The following is a 19,548-nucleotide window of genomic DNA, read 5'->3' as shown; positions in this document are numbered from 1 at the left end:
CATAAAACTCATAAATAGCAACATCTGCACCGTCTAGATGTGCTTCAGAACTCTTTCTCCTAGTATTCACGGAAATAAGACCTCTAGTATTCATGAAACTAATATTTGAATATATCCACATGGCGCCAGGTGTCAGGTGACCCGCCATACACCATTGTACACATCTTGCATCACCAAGGCGGTGAATCTTTAAGCTAATATGCATGTAAATTGGGTTGCCAGTGCAGGCATATCGATCTGCCGGCTCGTCGAGTTCTATTTGGGTGCAAGGACGATAAACTACGTCGTAAAAATTACGCCGTCCGTCGAGGAAGTGCAGCGACATTAATTATTAATTATTCCTGATCGTTCATTTCTCACCCTTCGTACTTTCTGAAAGGAACTCGCCAGGGCGTATTCCCTTCACCCAGAAATTAACATTAGCGATTAAATTGCAAGACCTTAGTTAGGACCTCCATAATCTTGTATCAAAGTTTGTAATAATTCGGTGCACCCAGGTGTGAGAAAAGTTTCATCAATATTTTCACGTTTCGATATGTATAGAGTGATCCTTTCGTAACGCCTTAACCCCTTTGAACGAGGAGCCATTTTGACATACGGGCGAAATTCGTCTGACCGTGCAGGCAATATTCGACCAAACGTCTCTTAGGAGCCAAAGGGTTAATGTGGTCGATTCGCTGCCTTTCGTTTACCGAGGTGAAAACGATTTTCCCTGCGCCTGACAGAATGCAACCCGTCATGCACCGATGTACGAATGCATCGAATCGAATTAGAGAGCTCGGTTTGTATATGTAAATCAGGTTGCCAACGGCCGGGCAGGTATCGATCTAATAATCGATTTATCGACAAACCCCAGGAGTATTAATATCTCCGGCTTCTCCAATCTCTCCTTCTTTCCTCGTTAAATCGACGTAGGAAGAAAGAGCGAAGAATTATGGGCCGAGAAATTGGCAATTTACGATTCCATCATTTTTAACAATTCTGTCATTTCATATCGCGTCTCGGTTGCAAAATAATTATTCGTTCGATAATCATCGTTATCGATCTCCCTCCTATCTTAAGGTGAAGTGGAAGCCCCTCAAATTCAGTCGAATCGATCGATACCCGCTGATTACGAATATGATAATGAAAAATGGCGCAAGGTGAAAATGTTAACAATTCTTGCAAAGTTTCGCATTATATCGATTAGGAAAGGTTCGAGAGAAAAAAGTTTCAGATAAAAGTTGTAGCCCTCGAAATAATACATTTCTTATGTTCTATACATTTTTTTCCAAAACCGTTACATTTTGAAAAAAAAGTGAGATATATTCCTCAACTATAAAAGTATGATTAACTGCGGGAGATCTTTACCTTACTTTATTACTATAAAAGAACGGTATCACCATTTATGTTGAAAAATAAATTCTCCACCTTTCGTAACGATTCCTATATTTGTTTAAGACGAGAGAACGGTTCAGACTTAAATTACCATTGAAATTAATTAATTTCCACCATTTTCCCGTCCTTAATCATTATTAAAAAAAAACAGTGTCTATCACTTTGTTGAAAAATAAAGACTAATAATACTTAGGTAACGTTTTCGACATTTGTTTAAGACGGAACAGCGGATCAGATTTAAATTACCATTGAAATTAATTAATTTCCACCATTTTCCCGTCCTTAATCATTATTAAAAAAAAAACAGTGTCTATCACTTTGTTGAAAAATAAAGACTAATAATACTTACGTGACGTTTTCGACATTTGTTTAAGGCGAGACAGTGGGTCAGGGTCGTGTCTGCCCCGAAGCAGCTCGATCGACAGCTTCGCGGAGTGGGGCCTGATCGGGGGCGTGGGGGGCCTGGGCACGGGGGGGGCCATCAACCCTGGGAGCAGCTACACCCTCTCGACGGGCCCCTCGCCCCCCCGGCGCAGCCCCAGCCCCGTCCCGGGGGCGAGGGGCGATCGCCTCAGCCTCGTCTCCCCCAGCATCGGCCGCAGGGTCAAAGTCCACCGGGCGGTGGTAGGTGAGTGGATCTTCTTTACCGACAGTTGCAGTTTCTCGGTTTCCTCGAGTGTCGCCCTGGCGATGAGGAAAAAGAAATTCATTGCTTTCGTCAAATGGATAAAAGTCGGGCAAAGGCATGTTTACGGGTGAAAGCACGTGCTGCACATCGAATTATCTAAATTATGATGTTACATGATATTTTTTGTAGAATCTTTGAGTTTCATTCCGCCTTAAAAATTAGACGATGAGGGAAAAGAAATTCATTGTTTCCATCAAATGGTTAAAAGTCGGGCAAAAGCATGTTTACGGGTGAAAGCACGTGCTGCACAGCGAATCATCTAAATTATGATGTTACATGATATTTTTTTTTAGAATCTTCGAGTTTCATTCCGCCTTAAAAATTTTCAAAAGTCAGACAAAAAGATGTTGACGGGTGAAAGCACGTGCAGCACGTTAAATCATTCGAATTACGATGTTACATGACTTTTTTTCGAATCTTCGACTTTCGTCTCACCTTAAAAATGGTCAAATGACAAACAAAACGTGTACAGAACATGTATCATCCGAATTACGATTTTACATGATTTTTTCGAGAATCGTAGATTTTCGTTTCACCTTAAAAATTGTCAAATGACAAGCAAAACATGTGCAGTACATAAAATCATTCAAATTACGATGTTACATAATTTTATGTAGAATCTTCGACTCTCGTATCACCTTAAAAATTGTCAAAAGTCATGTAAAAAAATATTTACCGGTGAAAGTATGTGCAGCACATAAAATCATTCAAATTACGATGTTACATGATTTTATGTACAATCTTCGAGTTTCATTCCGCCTTAAAAATTGTAAAATGACAAACTAAACGTGTACGGCACATCGAGTCATCCCAATTACGATGTTACATGAATTTTCTTTTTTGTAGAATACCAGAAAAGCGATGACGCATTTCATGTCACTTTAGTGCATTTTCATGTTCGACGATGATTTCTCTCGTTTACCGGATGACGCGTCGACCCGCTTTCGGACACGGTCGGTAATGGCGATCCCTGTTAAATTTCCGTTGGCGAGTACCAGGGATTAGTACACGGACAATTAGTATGCAAAGCCCGTAACCTGTCTACGACCGTGCACGATCGTACTTCGGTACGTTGTATTCCTGCTCGGTACATCCATAAACCCCATGGAATATTCCGACACGCCCTCCATTCTCAAGGAATTCGAATTAACGGCTTGTTTGTAATTTAGAGCCGATTAACAGGGAAATCAACGTATAAGAATTGTTAACTTAATGTTTAAAACACGTGCCGATGATGAAACTCGCCTATTATTATTTCTTTGCGACACTAACTTCGCGTTATTACAATTTAAATTGATATAGCACAAAATAAGGGATAAACTTATTTTCTTCTGTTTTTTTTTTTATTTAGACTGCTTGAAAAATTACCAGCATATATAAGAATTTAATATCGAAGGCCATGTACTTTTTAAGCGTTCTTTCTACAAATTTTCAGTGAAAATCGTTTGCAAGAAGAAAAATTAAACAAGAAATTTTCAAGGCGTTAATTTTTCTCTCCCACTTGGAAGGACAATTTGTCCACCCTTATCTCGACAAGCCTCGCAGGGTAGATAAAGGACGAAGATGCAAATCTATCCCTGTAAACCGGAATTCGCGTTTCCTGAAATTTATCGGATAGATCGAGACAGGACTCGGGGGAGCGTTTTATCACATCTACGAAAAGGTTCGATAACAATGTCAAGCCCGCCGAATGAAAATAATTTACCGTAAGAATATTTAACTCTTTGAGCACGGAGCCATTTCGACATACGGGCGAAATTCGTCTGACCGAGCAGGCGATATTGGACCAAAAGGGTTAAAAAATTGTCTGACACTTATCGTAGAAATCGACACAGGACTCGGGGGAGAGTTTTATCACATCTATGAAAGGGGTCGATAACAATGTCAAGCCCGCCGAATGAAAATAATTTACCGTAAGAATATTTAACTCTTTGAGCACGGAGCCATTTCGACATACGGGCGAAATTCGTCTGACCGTGCAGGCAATATTGGACCAAACGTCTCTTAGAGGCCAGAGGGTTAAACAATTTTCTTAAACTTATCGGAGAGATCGCGAAAGGACTCGGGCAAGCGTTTTATCTATGAAAGGGTTCGATAACAATGTCAAGCCCACCGAATAAAAATAATTTACCGTAAGTATATTTAAAAAGTGTAAAAAGCGAGGTAAAAATTCCACATCCTGAATTTTTTCCGCCCACTCGAAAGGACAGAATTTCTCATTAAAGAATGAAGATGCAAATCTGTCCCTGCAAACCCGAATTCGCGTATCCCGTGACTTATCGGAGCGATTTGGACAGGGCTCGGGGGACGTTTTATCAGGGCGATAAAAGGGTCCGATAACGACGTTACGCGTCGAGCTCGCGCCATCCCCGGGCGGGAATCGAATGACGGATTAATTAATAATTTCGATCTAACGCGGCCCTTCGGGCGTTAGTTAGTCCCGGATCATTCGGCTATCCTCCAGGATCCGGGAATTATCCGCTTTAAGCTGCCTCCTGGACGCCAGTCGGAAGTTAGGTCCATTAAGCCTCCGGGACGACTTCGACCTCCTTCAGCCGGGAATTTCCAGGGAAAACATCGTTCGTCTCGATTGTTTACCTCCAATTCTGCCGAGGTGTGGTCGTTTCGTCGGTAGACACTTATCGAAGTTATCGACGATTTTTCGACCATTTTTTTAGATTAATCCTTTGAGGCACGGAATTTTAAAAAAATAAAAAAGCCCGTTTTTCGCACAAATTTTACTTAATTTTAAATTCAACAAAGTTGGTTTATTTTTATTAATAAAGGAATAACATGATATAAAAATATTTAAAAAATAATAATTCAATTAAGTTTGTTGTCGTAGGGTGCATATTCACGCAGTAAAAAAGTAGGACATTTTTAATACCACCGTGACTCAAAGAATTAAAGGGAACAACGTACGTATGTGTATATTTGGCGCGAAGCTCCACCGAGTTTTCTGATATGGAAATGGCATCAACTTGGTGCACTTACTCGTTTTAAACTTTTCAACTTAAGTATGGAGGCTATAAGGAAGGTCCTGATACTCGTGAAATTTCATATTTAATAAGAGAAAATGTAAATATCTGTAAAGAAGTTTTTAAACGGTGAAATCTCACGGTGTCAAGAACTTCCTTACAGCCGCCATATTCACGTTGTAAAGTTTGCGACGATTCGGTGCGCCCAGTTTGAAGATAAGTTTTGTAAACACTTTGACTATTCATGTGAATAGGATGACCTTTTCATAACAGCGTAATAAAATATTCTTGTAAACGTACCTTTTCACCGGTCTCGATCCTTCCTCTTGGAGGGGGAGGGCAGGAGTAAGCGGGACCGGCCAGTCTCTCGGAGCGTCTCTCGGAGTCTCCGCTACGCCGCCCGAGCGCGCCCGAGCGCGGCCGACTTCGGCCGAGCTCTCCCGATCTCCCCCGAGCGGCCCGGCGATCGCCGATCGCGTCTCGCCGCCGCCATCGATCTCGGATGATCGGCAGTTCCGCGTGCGTGCTTCCGATGGTCGGATCGAGTCGAGGACGAGTCTCTTCCGGCTTCCGTGGTGCATTCCGTCGATATCGAGATCCGGATAGAGAGATAGAAACGGGTCTCATGGAAACGCCTAGAAAGCGACAACGATACCCGGCGGCCATTTTCCGCGCGACTTTCCGAAGTGGACCGATCGACTAATGGATTCGGAATTTTCCCGACACTTTCGAGAGAATAAAATCATTGGACGCGCCAGGGGATCGAGTGTAATAATTAACATATAATTAAAACACACGAGTGAAATAATTAATATCACGTTAAGTTCAGTGCCGAAGAAGTATTATGCAAGAAAATACCTTGAAACGTGGATGCAAATGTGAAAGGTCTAACCTGTACTATGTAAATTTGAGGTTATGTCAGGAAGGCATGCCTTTTACATAAATGTGTACATATACGTTAATGGAAAAAAGATAAGCAACGAGTTTCCAGGAGTAAGAAGAGAATTTCTCGAGAAAAGCGTACTATTTTGAAATGCCCGCCGCGACGGTTGGACGCGGTCACGTGACGCGAAATTCGGAGAAACTATGACGCCGGGCGCATGCGCGGGCGCAGGGGGAACGCACGTGCGCGCATGCGCGGTTGCCAAAGGAGTGCGCGAGTGAAAGCTAGAGCGAGTGCGACGGAAGATGGATCGAGGCACGACCGAGGAACTGGATTACGTAGAGGGGAATCCCCAGTGACGTGAGTACACTCATCGATGCGTAATCCCGATTCGTTAACGATGTGATAAATCATAATGACGAATGGATTAGAATAATTATACAAGAGGCAAAGGTTACTTGATCGTTTCACTTGAAACTCCGGAAAAACGTTCGCACGTTTCCTTAAGGCTGGGAACTGTACATCGGTGCGGTACAGTGGAGGGCATAAATATCATTTCCGCGGACGTGCCTCCCCTTAATCATGAAAGTGGTCCAAGTAAAAGATGTAAACAATTATTTCGTCCCACATTTTGTATCGCAGGCATTTAAATTACAATCACGTGTAGGTTCTTTCTTCAACACAAAAAGACAATTAGGCCACTTTCATAATTACGAACACATATAGGGGTGAAAGGGTTAATAAACAATCACCCCCACCATGTGGGTTGATGATGCGAGTTCCCAAACTGTACATGCCGGAGAGGAGACGCGGTGGTGGGGGAAGCGTCGGCGGCAGGGAGGGGGCGGGGGTCGCCTAGCAACGCGAGTTGCCGACCGATCGCACGCGCGGCGCTCGCGCAGGCCGGGAACCGGTCCTCCACTCGTCGGTTTTTAAGGGAACCCGTCCGCCGACACGGAATCCGCCCGAATCCCGGCCCAGGGACGCGCATCGGGCCTCGCTCTCTTCGCGCCTCCTTTCGTTATTCCTTTAGGAATCGATCCTTCCTAATATTTATCGCCCACGGAGCCGTTGTTACCATTATTTTTCGATATTTTCGAACTGAGGGCGCGGGCCGTGTCCCGAACGTTTCACCTCCTTCCTTCGCCCCGGGCGACGGGCGAAATTCTGAAATGAGCCGCGACGCCGAGACGCGAGTTAAATGGGAGACTCGCTAGACGTGGGTTCATCCGATAAGCTTATCTCGAACGGGGTGTACAACCTCGACTTTATCATTATGTCCTGGAGCTTGCTTTATTGCATCCTTGATACGACGGGAGACGGCGCTCGGAATTCGGACGGACGGCACTTTCATTTTATTCATTTTCCTTCATTTTACAAGACGTGTAATAACGACGTCAATTAAAAAATGGCAAGAATTAAGTTAATTCTCAAATTACACATTTCTTTTATCCCTTTCCAAGTTGCGAAATAACGACATCGATATGAAATTGCGAGACTTCAGTCCCTTCCCGAATTATGAACATTTTTATCCCTCCCCAAGTTGCAAAATAACGATATCGATAAAAAAAAAATGACGAGAATTAAGTTAATTTCCGAATTACACATTTCTTGTATCCCTTTCCACATTGCGAAATAACGACATCTATATGAAATTGCGAGAATTCAATCCATTCCCGAATTATGAAAATTTTGTTATCCCTTCCCATGTTGCAAATTAACGATATCGATTAAAAAAATGACGAGAATTAAATTAATTTCCGAATTACACATTTCTTTTATCCCCTTCCAAGTTGCGAAATAACGACATCGATATGAAATTGCGAGAATTCAGTCCCTTCCCGAATTATGAACTTTCCATCCCTTCCCCAGTTGCAAAATAACGACATCAATATGAAATTGCGAGAATTCAGTACGTTCCCGAATTATGAAGTTTTTTATCCTCTTCCAAGATGGCGGACACAATGGGGAGGATTCAGGAAGGGGATGAGAACGCGGTTCCGTTTAGAGGGTACTTTGTACAAGTTTTGTCAATCGACCGGAAGTTCTCTCTGAATTCGAGAGCCCCCGTGCCTTCCCTCCGATCGTATTACGAATTACCATATCTTAGCTGCAGCATCTTGCAGACGGTAAAGAGACAATTTCTCCTGTACACTGGGGGACATAAATGCATTCCCTTCGTACTTGGAAAATTTACCATTTTTTATGGACCGTACCCGCTTTTTCTTTCCCTTCGTAAAGAAATTCCTCCATGTTTATATAAATTTAGAAATTCAGATAATGTTTAATTGTAATAATTTGAGACTATACGCGTATACAGGGCGAGTCTTACAAAAAGTCGAAAATTGGTTATTCGTAAAAGTACAAAGTCTATATTTATTCGGGTCATGTTTATCGAGATTATAACCATGATTATGGATTATGGACCTTTCGTATTCTGCCCTGCAACTGTATATACAACACCCTGTATATATGAATATATATATATGTACACCTACTTCCGGTGCTCCCTGGGAAGGAAAAGAAAAGAGGGCGGCACCTGTGTGACAACTAGGGATCATATACGGTGTCTACGTCATATACAGGGTGATCAGAAATTACGAATTGCTACGAATAATCTTGAAAAAATGTATGTAAAAATTGCAATCCAATTTTGGTGATAACGAGCGATGTATAAAGGTGAAAATTAGGAAGTGAGACAGGAATTTTCGGAAAGGTCGACAGGTGTTTCCGTGGCACCCTGTAGGTTCACCAGAAGGGAACAGGTGTCCTCCCTTACCTGGTTACCATGTCCTTTCTGTGGGGAGGAAACTACCGGGTGATCCTAATTGAAAAGAAATAATTAGAATATCGATCCGCCGATTCGAAGAAATTAATTAATTGTTTTTCGGCGGGAGGAATTTAATTTAATTAAATTTGTTATCGGGAAGGTTCACGTGTTTTTGGAATATTATAGATTGTTATTTAACTGCCCTGAATTTCAGGAAATTTGGGCCTAGAGGAAATATATATTCGCTGTAATCTTTTTTTTTAATCCGTCCAATTATTTTAGTTTTCGATTATGGGGAGAGATGAAAATCCAAGAAAAATTTATTATATTCGATAACTCGTTGTTTGTTAAATTTCGCAATTTTCCTGTTTGAATCTATACATTGAACGTAATATACGTAAGGCCCAGAAAATTCGGGCCTGAATTTGTCGAAATTTCGCTGCAATATGAAATTTGTTAATTTAGAAAGAAAATAATATACACATTTAACACTTTTTTTGTTTTATAACTATCTTCGATTCGCATCCTCCCCATGTATATATTATACTTAAGGCCCAACAAATTCAAGCCTGAATTTGTCGAAATTTCGCTGCAACATGAAATTTGTTAATTTAGAAAGAAAATAATATACACATTTAACACTTTTTTTAAACACATTTTTTGTTTTATATCTTCGATTCGCTTCCTCCCCCTGTGTATATTATACTTAAGGCCCAGAAAATACGGGCCTGAATTTAACGAAATTTGAACTCACCTGCCGCTATGCGGCCGTTCCGCTCCGGTGTGCTCGGCAAGGTGTACAGCTGTTGCGGACCTTCTTTTCAGTCTGCGTCCGTACGCCCCGGAGGAAGGACCTCGCGAACTGGGACCGGGCCCATAACGTATTTAATCCTAATTCCATTACTGTAATTAATCATTTTCAATTTTAACCTCGACTTAAACCCTGGCCCGAAAGACTAGTTTAACTGATAACTCTGAACGTGCAAGCAGAAAAATCAAGATCGTTTTCTACGATAACGTAAAAAGTTATTCTCTTAATATTTCAACAGTATTATGCGTTAAGCCTGTAAAAGTCATTAAATTAAATTATTACTGTAATTTGGATACGGGAATGAAAGTACCTTTGCAGGTGAATTTTAATTGTCAATTTAACGTGCAACGAGTGACTCCTCATAAATAAATAAAAGTTAACGCGATGGTTTGTAATAATTAACTGACCGTGAAGTAACTCGTTGAATTTCTCGTCGAAAAAGTTCGTTTAATAAACGAGGTAGTGAATTTAATTCCCAATCGCGATAAACAATTCATTCGTAAGATTATAAACAATCCGGAAAATCACTAGGAACTCAGGTGAAAAGATTCAATTAGTTTCTGCAATTTAATTAACTCTAAAAAATTATGAGAAATGCTTTCGTGAGTAAAAAGTAATCGCAGAAGTTCAAATTGGGCGCCGCAGGAAAATGGCGGCAGAATTCAAAAACGGAAGGTGTGCGGCCGCGAGCTGATTCAGGTATTATTTATAATTAATCTCGAGATAAGGCGAAAAAATTATCACGGATTTACAATCGATCACCGTCTTTTTCCCCGACCGTTGGCGTTCCAACCCTTTTTAACGGATTTTGCGGTTTTTTCGCGCTCGAGCGACGCCATTTCCAAGATGGCGGCGCGGTACGTCGTTTGCGCGTTCAGATTCTTTCCCTATATTGAAATTAATTATTACACGCAAATTATGCACGGTAGAAAAAAAATGTACAGGACTTTTCGACTCCATTTCCAACAAGGATAACGATGGGCACGAATTCTGATACACCCTGTACATGATCATGCTCTAAAACGAACATTCATGTCCGGTAGTATATATTATTTTTAAATTAATTATTACATGCAAATTATGCACTGTAGAAAAAAAATGTACAGGACTTTTAGACTCCATTTTCAACAAGGATAACGATGGGCACGAATTCTGATACACCCTGTATACGATCATGCTCTAAAACGGACATTCATGTCCAGTAGTGTACGCTACGACTTGACCTTTCGCTACATGCATAAAGCTCGTACGTCTTGCATAATCGCAGGTACCTACTTTATCGACTTTCCACATAAAACGGAGTTCCCTTTTCGCTTGGTTTCCCTCCCGAGGAGAAGACGCTCTCTTTATTAAGACTGCGAACGGGGAGAAAAGGAAGCGGAGAACAAAGCGCGGAAGAAAGGGAAGAGCACAATGGAGGGCGAGATGCATCTCTTCGACGGGCGCGATAATACGCGGGAAGGTGGCGCCACCTTCGCAATTATGAACATTCCGGAACTCCTTTGTGGAAATTATGGATTTTATCTCGAAGATCGGGGAAATTATTATTTTTTTTATTTGCCTCGATATGGTATTTGAAATTCCCTTTCGTTCTGTAGAAATTGCGTATTTTATCGCAGATATTATTACTAATATTTTATCGCAGATAAAATACGCAATGGAGATCACTTTTCATTTTGTTAGATACGGTTTTCGAAATTTTATTTCTTATGCAGAAAGTACGTATTTTATTGGCGATCTATCAGATTGGAACAGTTGCGACAAAGACGTCGCTTTGGGAGGTGCATTTGAGGTTAGGACGAGTTTCAAAATGGCGGCCGATTTTTCCACACGGCCATTTTGTTTGTCTAATTATCTATACACAGCACTTTAATCGCGATTCGGACTCAAGGGGTAAAAATATCGCTTTGGAGTCAAGTTTGAGGTTAGGACGACTTCCAAAATGGCGGCCGGTTTTCCCAGCCGCCATTTTGTTTGTTTGACTGACTTTGCACAGCATCGCGACTCGGGCATACGTAATAACGAGGTCGCGTTCGGGGGCGAAGTTTGAGGTTAGGGTGGCGTCCAAAATGGCGGAAGTCCGACGAAAGCGAGTCCGCGGTCGAGAGAGGAGGAATAATCGATTTAACTGCAATGGCGGCCACACTTCGGAGTAACTATTGCCAATTAGGCCGAGAGATGAGACAATGTCGGGGCTTAATCGTCAAGTTAAAGGAGGAAAACTTTTCCAACGACTTTTCTTCTCGCCTTTCCCCGAGGGAGAAGGGAACCCCCATTACCGAGCGACGGTCGCCAATCTCGTGGCATGGCAGCCCTCGACTGTCAAAATTCGATTTTTCTCGAAAAGTACGACAACTAGCGCGACACTTTTAGGCTGATTTTATTTCTTTTCCATTTCTCCAGGGTGCTCTGGTCGCGATTACGCGATACACTCGGTGCTTAGGACTTCGTATGTATGTAAATAGACCGTGGCCAGGTTTAGACTCGATTGGGGCACTTCCTCGAAGGCCGAGGACGAAGTTCAAGGTCAATGGTCGGGGAAAACGCGAAGGTTAAGGCTCGTTTCCGGTTTCAATCCGCAGAGAGGTTAATTAATTTCAGGTAATGGCCGATTACTTTTCCGAGCCAGATCCTGGATTCTGATTGTATGGTCTAAACCGCGGTCGTACACTGGCGGACATAAATGCCTTCCTTAAAGATACGGCAACGCTAGTGCACGAGGGGATGGCATTTATGTCCACCGATGTACCTTGACGTATATGAACGCGAATTAATGGGTCGACGGATTGACACTGTACGAGAATGCCGGTGCCGGAACGTGCCGTGCCGGTGCCGGTACGTGCCGTGCCGTGCCGGTGCCGGTACGTGCCGTGCCGTGCCGGTGCCGGTACGTGCCAGTGCCGGAAAGGGTCGACTGTCTCTTGGAATTGCGTCGTGAAACGTCTTGACGTGCTGAGACCGACACGTGTGGGATCGTGTCGGACATCGCTCACGGTATAACGGAGGGCGATCGCCCGATAACGACGATTGTCCCCTAACCTCTTTTTTTACACCGAAATCCCTACGATGAGATACCCCCCCAACCCTACAGAAATGGAATATTAGAGTCAGATGGGAAAATATAGAAAAAACATTTACCAACGATTATATTAGAATGTCTTCTCTCGGAGATAACGCGGGTTTTTAGAGCGAACATTTAGTTGCAGCTAAACGTCACAGATGGCGACAGTGGTCCTATACAGTCGTTAGAATAATAAATTCCCGGGATTTCGACAGTTTTACGTCGTTCACTTCGTCATTACTTCACTAAAACTTTTCATAGAACTGGGTGTCTCGAATCGTTTCATACTTTAAAACGTGAATATGAAGACCCTAAGGTAGGTCCCGAAACTCGCAAAATTTCATTTTTTATATACTATTTTTGAAATACCTATAAAGAAATTTGAAAAGAATTGAAATTTCTTGAGTTTCAGGACCTTATTTATAGTCTCCCTATTCACGTTGTAAAGTTTCAAATTATTCGGTAAACCGAGTTGGGAGAAAAGTTTTATAAACAAAACCTCTTCGACGTCACCTTAAGGGCGTTAAAGAAAAGTGTCTCATTCGAGATCGACCGATTCGAGGGGGGTCTTCACTTCACCTTAAGGTCGGGTTTTTCCTCTTCCGTAGGTCCGTTCCATAAACCAGGATAAACAGTTAACTGTAAACGGGGTTTCCGCCCCCGCCCCCGTCCCGGGAGAGCACTTAAAGGGGAAAAACGAGCAAGACGGGGCGAAGTGTGCGGAAACGTGGAAAGTGCACGTGTAATTGATGCTGGCGTGCTTTCCGCGTCTCCCTTTTCTCCGGCTCTCCCCGAAAAGCAAAGAACCCCCCCAGAAAAGCGTGGAGAGAGAGAGAGAAAAAGAAATGAAAGGTGGAGGACTTATCCGGCTCGTGGGGAAACCTCTTCATTTTTTATTCCCCACCTTTCAGGGGGAATTAAGAACAGAGACGGAAGGAAGAGCTTCGCCTCGCTTCGAGACTTCCTTAAGGTGATGTGAAAGTGGCGTCGAAGAGGTTTCGTTTATAAAACTTTTCTCCCAACTCGGTTTACCGAATAGCTTGAAACTTTACAACGTGAATAGGGAGACTATAAGGAAGGTCCTGAAACTCATGAAATTTCAATTATTTTCAAATTTCTTTATAGGTATTTTAAAAATAGTATATAAAAAATGAAATTTCAGGACCTATCTTAGGGTCTCCATATTCACGTTTTAAAGTATGATACGATTTGAGACACCCAGTTCCATGAAAAGTTTTATGAACGATTGAGCTTTCGAATGACACTTTCACATCCCCTTAACGATCGAGGGTATTTCTTTCGGCCTTACTTTTCCCCAATATTCGCTTGCTCTCTCTCTCTCTTTCGACATTAAAAAAAATAAATCCCACGAGCGAAGCGGACCGATCAAAGGACATTCGATGAAAATGCCGAAAACCGACCGCACTGACCGCGAAATTCAAAACCTCGTCCGAATCGAACTTCCGGCAAATTGAAAATCGTAAAGCAAACGTTTCATGTCGATTGTTCGGTAAAAAATTGAAAAAAAAAAAAGGAAAGAAATTATTTCCTTGAAAGGAAACATTTCATTTTATGGAGATGTATTTTCTCTCTGTAGAAATCCAGTGATAAATGGAGTCTAGAGGGAGAGAGGGAGAGAGAGAGAGAGAAAGGCCGTCCTTGCGAGCATTATAAGGACATTATAAGGACAATGTCCTCTCGAAGGCATGCACTCCGTCCCTGACCCGTTCCTTTCTTTTTTTTTTTCTTCTTCTCTTTCCTCTTTTTCATTCGTACTTTTCCTTTTATTTCTCCCCTCTTTTTCTCGTCCTCGTATATAATCGAAAGCGTCCTGTGGGAACCATGGGCGTTCTTTCGAGAGCTTCCGGTCCGCCATCTTGGAGAACAATGCGCCGACGATTTCGGAATAATTAGACGATGCTGCACTTTTTTCCTGGGATTTTCCACATTTTCGCTTGAAAACGGAATGAAACGTAAATTTGAAGCGGAAGTGATTGCAATTTCTCCGAGAATTGCAGTTATCATCGGCATTACGACAATTGGTATTAAATACTCCTCTGAGAAAATAATAAATAAATAAAAAAGGCCTGGTAAATCTCATTACAAATTTAAATCCCCACATTTCTCTGGTCTTTCCATAAATTTCGACCGGGAGTAATTGTAATTCCTCATAGAATTGCAGTCATTATCATCGGCATTACGACAATTGGTATTATATACTCCTCTGAAAAAATAATAAATAAATGAAAAAGGCCTGGTAAATCTAATTACAAATTTAAATCCCCACATTTCTCCGGTCTCTCCATAAATTTCGACGGAGAGTAATTGCAATTCCTCCTAGAATTGCAGTCATTATCATCGACATTACGACAATTGGTATTAAATACTCGTCGGAGAAAATAATAAATAAATAAAAAAGCCTGGTAAATCTAATTACAAAATTAAATCCCCACACTTCTCCAGTCTTTCCATAAATTTCGACGGAGAGTAATTGCAATTCCTCCTAGAATTGCAGTCATTATCATCGACATTACGACAATTGGTATTAAATACTCCTCTGAGAAAATAATAAATAAATAAAAAAAGCCTGGTAAATCTAATTACAAATTTAAATCCCCACACTTCTCCAGTCTTTCCATAAATTTCGACGGAGAGTAATTGCAATTCCTCCTAGAATTGCAGTCATTATCATCGACATTACGACAGTTTGATCAGCATGTAGGGATCGTTGTGAAATATATCCGTGAATAGAAGGTAATGGAGGATTCAGGAATAAAGAGAGAAGGGGGAAGGATTTCTCGGATAATAATTACCGGCAATTTCTGTACTTGGCATATTGTAAACCGTATTATGCACCATCCCCCCTCCCCCCGGAAATGCATCCCCCCCATGCAAATGAAATCGCAAACAACGTTGGTCATCTCGTTAATGATTGTTTACGTCGGTTTAAATAGTTTTCAATACAGCTCTTGATTGGATTGGAGGAAAGTGAGGTTATGGAGGCGGTTTGTAAATTACATACATTTCGATATAGAGAGGTAAACCAAATTTGTACAGAATTGATGCGACAATTTAAATTGCACCGTTAATATTATTCCTAAATTTTGCACGTTATTATTATTATTATTTTTTCAAGTTAACTTTGGACTGTAATTATGAATTTTATGCGAAGACTTACTTACTTTGATAACCATAAATATTTCCTAGGTACGTCAATTGGAATTTCCGCGGAAGACAAGACGTCGGATAAGGTTTTATTCTTTTTTTCTTTTTCCTATTTGCTGTAAATTTCTCCGACGTTGAGACGGAAAGGAAGGGTTGGGAAGGGGGGAAATGGCGTCCCATGGGAGTCGCGTAACTTTTTGAAGCGAGGGGAGGGAAGGGTTGCGACGTTTCGGCGATAGAAGAGGCAGGTTGACATCCGATTCGTGTCTGAAGGCCCAGGGGGTAATTGTATGCACGGGACTCGAGAGAGGGAGGGTAGAGTGCGAGTGCGAAGCAGAGGGGTAGATAGAGGCAAGCGGAAGTAAGAGAGAGACGTGGGGATAGGGACTACCGTAAGCTCGAGAGGGAAGCAATGGATGGAGTATGCGGGTGCGAGGCAGAGGAGTTGATAGAGGTGAGCGTGAGTGCGAGGGAGAGGGAAAGATACGGGCGAACGCGAGAAGCAGTGATGTAGGATGCGGGCACGAGAGGGAAGAGGCAATGGGCGGAGTATGCGGGTGCGAGGCAGAGGGGTAGATACAGCTCGGCGTGAGGGCAAGGGAGAGAGAAAGATGCGGGCCACCGTAAGTGCGAGAGCGAAGAGACGGGACGGATCATGCGGGTGCGAGGCAGAGGGGTAGATAGAGGCGTGCGTGAGGGCGAGAGAGAAGCGTAGAGACCAAGAGACAGACACCATGACTGAGCAAAAGGAAGAGAGTAGACTGGAAGCAACAGTTAGGCAAAAAGAGACAGCTCTTTGACGCGGCGTCGCCCAAGTTGGATGCCTTCTTTAGAAAACTGGCTTTTTCAGACGTAATGCGACCTGCCCCCGGCCATTTTTTTTATTTGCAACTTTCAAGTTTTGACTTCCCTTGAAGAATTCACGTCTTCCGGCATCGACGAGAAACTCCGTTTATTTTACATTAATTGTCTACTTCCGCGCTGATTATTCGCTCTTCTATTTTTCTTCCAATTATAATGTTGAGAGTTGCGTGCCGATTACTTTTCTTTCCCTTTTTTTGCCTAATTAAAATTGAAGAGGCTCGAGAATTCATTTTCGCTTTTATTTCTGTTTACTTCGAGAAGTGTTCGTCTTTTTATGTTATTCGAAAATGTATAACTGTTCCTGTTCGTTTTATCGTTTTAATGTCCAGACTGGGACTCGTTTGGAAGCGGACGTTCAAAAACGCATTTGCGAGTACGGTTTAGAAATGCAAAATGCAACGCATCTTCCAAACGGAATGAATAACGCAAAGCGACGAAGGAGCTTTCTCGATTAATATGGATTTATGTATTCTGAGAATTAGAATCGCTGCCTCAAAGACTCGCAATTTCTTATTAAATATTTACCCTTCCTTGAAATTAAACACATTTGGAAATGGACATCTAACAAGGACCTGAGTCCTGAGGAATTTCCGTGTCCCTGGATCTTCCCGAAAATGTTGAAGGAATGTGCGGTCTCCCCAGGAGTACGTTTCTCTCTCTCGCACTCACGGGTTTCCGCATATAGGCGTCCTCGTCTCTCTCGCACCTCTTCGCTACGGCGCTAGAAGGGAAAAGTCACGCCGAGGAGGACAGCGAGATGCGGGCGCCGTGGGTTGGAGAGAGAAGGAGCGCGCCCCTGGTGGCGAGGCATTGAGACGCGGCTACGGAAGAGGACGGCGAGATGCGGGTACCGTAGGTTAGAGAGAGAAAGAGAAACTCACATCAGCCGGCAGCTGTGAGAGCGAGAAACGCCCGCTAAGAGCGAGGAGGACGCGGCGATGCGGGTGCCGTGCATTAGAGCGAGAGAGGCCGAGCGGGGGAGGGAGAGGGCCCTCCCCTATAAATACGAGCCGGGGAGGGGATAAGGCAGCTGTTTGCCCGCCGAGGTTGAGTCGCGTCGTACGTGGTCGTCGACCAACAGTGAACTCGACCGATTCCCTTACGCAGGCGTACTCGGGCCTCAAAATATTACGCGAAATCCGTTCCGAAAAGTGGCCGACATTTCTCCCGGGAGATTTTGAAACAAAATATAAACCTATCTCCGCGTTCTAAACAAAGTTTATTGGAAGTCTTGGAGCCTTTGCGCAGACGCGTTGACTTCGCGCCTTTCGGAGTTACTACTCCCAACCTAACCTGAAAATTTATTTCTTTTTTCTTTCACAAACTATAGAATATTTAATTCAAATCATTTTTAAACCTGGGAAGCGTGGAGGTGAAAATGTGAAAATATGAAAAAGTGAAAATGTGAAAATGTAAAAATATGAAAATGCGAAAATGCGAAAATGCGAAGGTTAACCGGGGATTGAAAACGGCTACGCATTACGCGGGCGTATTACTTGGCGTCGTTGAACGCCAGTGAAAGTTACTATGAAATATTGAAAAGAACTAGGTGGTCGCGCGCATGCGCAATGGACGTTTCGAGAAGCGAATCCCAATATCATATAACGCTAAATGTATTTTTAAATGTCTTTTTACGATATGGAAGAAATCTCCGCAGAGGATCTTTGCGATCCTCTGAAAGAATAAAAGTAGAATAAACGGAAGAAGAGGATAATTATCGGAGAAGGAAGTGCAATTTAAGGACAAAGACGAGAAACCGAGTTGAGGAGAATTAACCCTTTAGCTAAAGAACGCCTAAAGCCGTCCGACGTTTGGTCCAATATCCCCTGCCCGGTCAGACGAATTTCGCCCTTATGTCGAAATGACTCCTTGCTCAAAGGGTTGATGGAAAGAAGCGGGATAAAAAGAAAACCGAAGATTAAAATGAAAGTAATAGAGAGTGAGCGATGAAAAATTAGAATCGAGGAGTAGGAGAAAGGGGAGAGGATTTTTTAATCGGGTTTCAGGAGTGGAAGAGAATTTTCCAGCGCTGTTATCAGCTGGATGTAAATCGCAATTTTCTTATCAGCTGGATGAAATTTGGCTTTTACTGGAAAAAGGATTCTCTTCGTGGTTAAACGCCCCGAGGGACCTGCAAATGATGAAGTTTAATTGCACTGTGATATTCTACGGAGGTACGGAGTTCATTAGTCAATATACATTTCGGAATGGAGATATTTCAACATGTCGAGGGAATAACCGCGACGTCAGGTTCTCCGGGAAACACGAACGCCATTTTTATTAATTTACTATGAATAATATTCCCGAATTATTAGCTGGAGGAATAAATTCCCGGCGTTTTAATTATTTTACGATAAGGACTATTATTAGGCTGAGAAATAAATTTCCGCCGTTTGAATCGCTTTACGTTACGTTTTTTTAGAATTAAATTTTTCACGATGTATTTTTATTTTAATTACGTTACGCCACGTTTTTTGTTTTTTTAGAATTAAATTCTTCACGATGTATTCCAGAAAATTATTTCCGCTTGGAAGTCTTGACGACTCTTTTAAATAAGCTAAATTTATTTAATTTCGTTACATTACATTTCTTTATAATTAAATTGTTGCTCCCAATGTATTCCAGAAAATTATTTCTTCGTGGAAGTTTTGACGATTCTTTTAAATAAACTAAATTCATGATTGTCGAATAAATTGGCCGAATTGATTGGAAAAATTAGGAATGAATTTAATTAGATGTTTAATGATTATTCTAAATTAATCGTCGGAAGGGATTGAACGATTATTTTTATAATTAGATTATTGTTCACGATGTATTCCAGAAAATTATTTCTGCTTCGAAGTCTCGACGATTTTTTTAAATAAGTTGAATTCATTTAATTATGTTACGTTAAAAACTGTTATTAGGTTGAGGAATAAATTCCGTTCATAAAGTGGGTATTTCTTTCCGAA

General features: G+C 42.0%; 2 protein-coding genes across 7 annotated transcripts in view; one reads left to right on the top strand and one right to left on the bottom strand.

Annotated features, from left to right (window-relative positions):
• Positions 1-5,406, bottom strand: part of LOC105701454 (transmembrane protein 64) — a 58,329-nt gene extending 52,923 nt beyond the window's left edge. Inside the window, exons 1-2 of the mRNA XM_012428200.1 lie at positions 5,344-5,406; positions 1,727-2,061 (exon numbers count right to left, since the gene is read on the bottom strand). Of these exons, the coding sequence (XP_012283623.1) occupies positions 1,727-1,859 (133 nt within the window). The 5' untranslated portion in view covers positions 1,860-2,061; positions 5,344-5,406. The remainder of the gene's footprint in view (positions 1-1,726; positions 2,062-5,343) is intronic.
• Positions 5,407-5,557: 151 nt separating this feature from the next.
• LOC105701452 (ankyrin repeat and fibronectin type-III domain-containing protein 1) overlaps positions 5,558-19,548 on the top strand; it is a 35,959-nt gene continuing 21,968 nt past the window's right edge. For 3 of the 6 annotated variants that reach the window (XR_001104227.2, XM_012428194.2, XM_012428193.2), the window contains exon 1: positions 18,016-18,771. The gene's annotated coding sequence lies outside the window, so the exon portion shown is untranslated. Of the gene's footprint in view, positions 6,287-8,437; positions 10,207-18,015; positions 18,772-19,548 lie in introns of those variants that run through there. The other 3 variants (XM_012428197.1, XM_012428195.1, XM_012428196.2) reach the window with 2 other exon arrangements.

Source organism: Orussus abietinus, unplaced genomic scaffold, assembly GCF_000612105.2.
Source record: "Orussus abietinus isolate OABI.00-Male unplaced genomic scaffold, Oabi_2.0 scaffold89, whole genome shotgun sequence".
Classification (NCBI taxonomy): Eukaryota; Metazoa; Arthropoda; class Insecta; order Hymenoptera; family Orussidae; genus Orussus; species Orussus abietinus.
The sequence above is the reverse complement of the archived record's forward strand: the minus strand, read 5'-3'. Positions and strand labels throughout refer to the sequence as shown.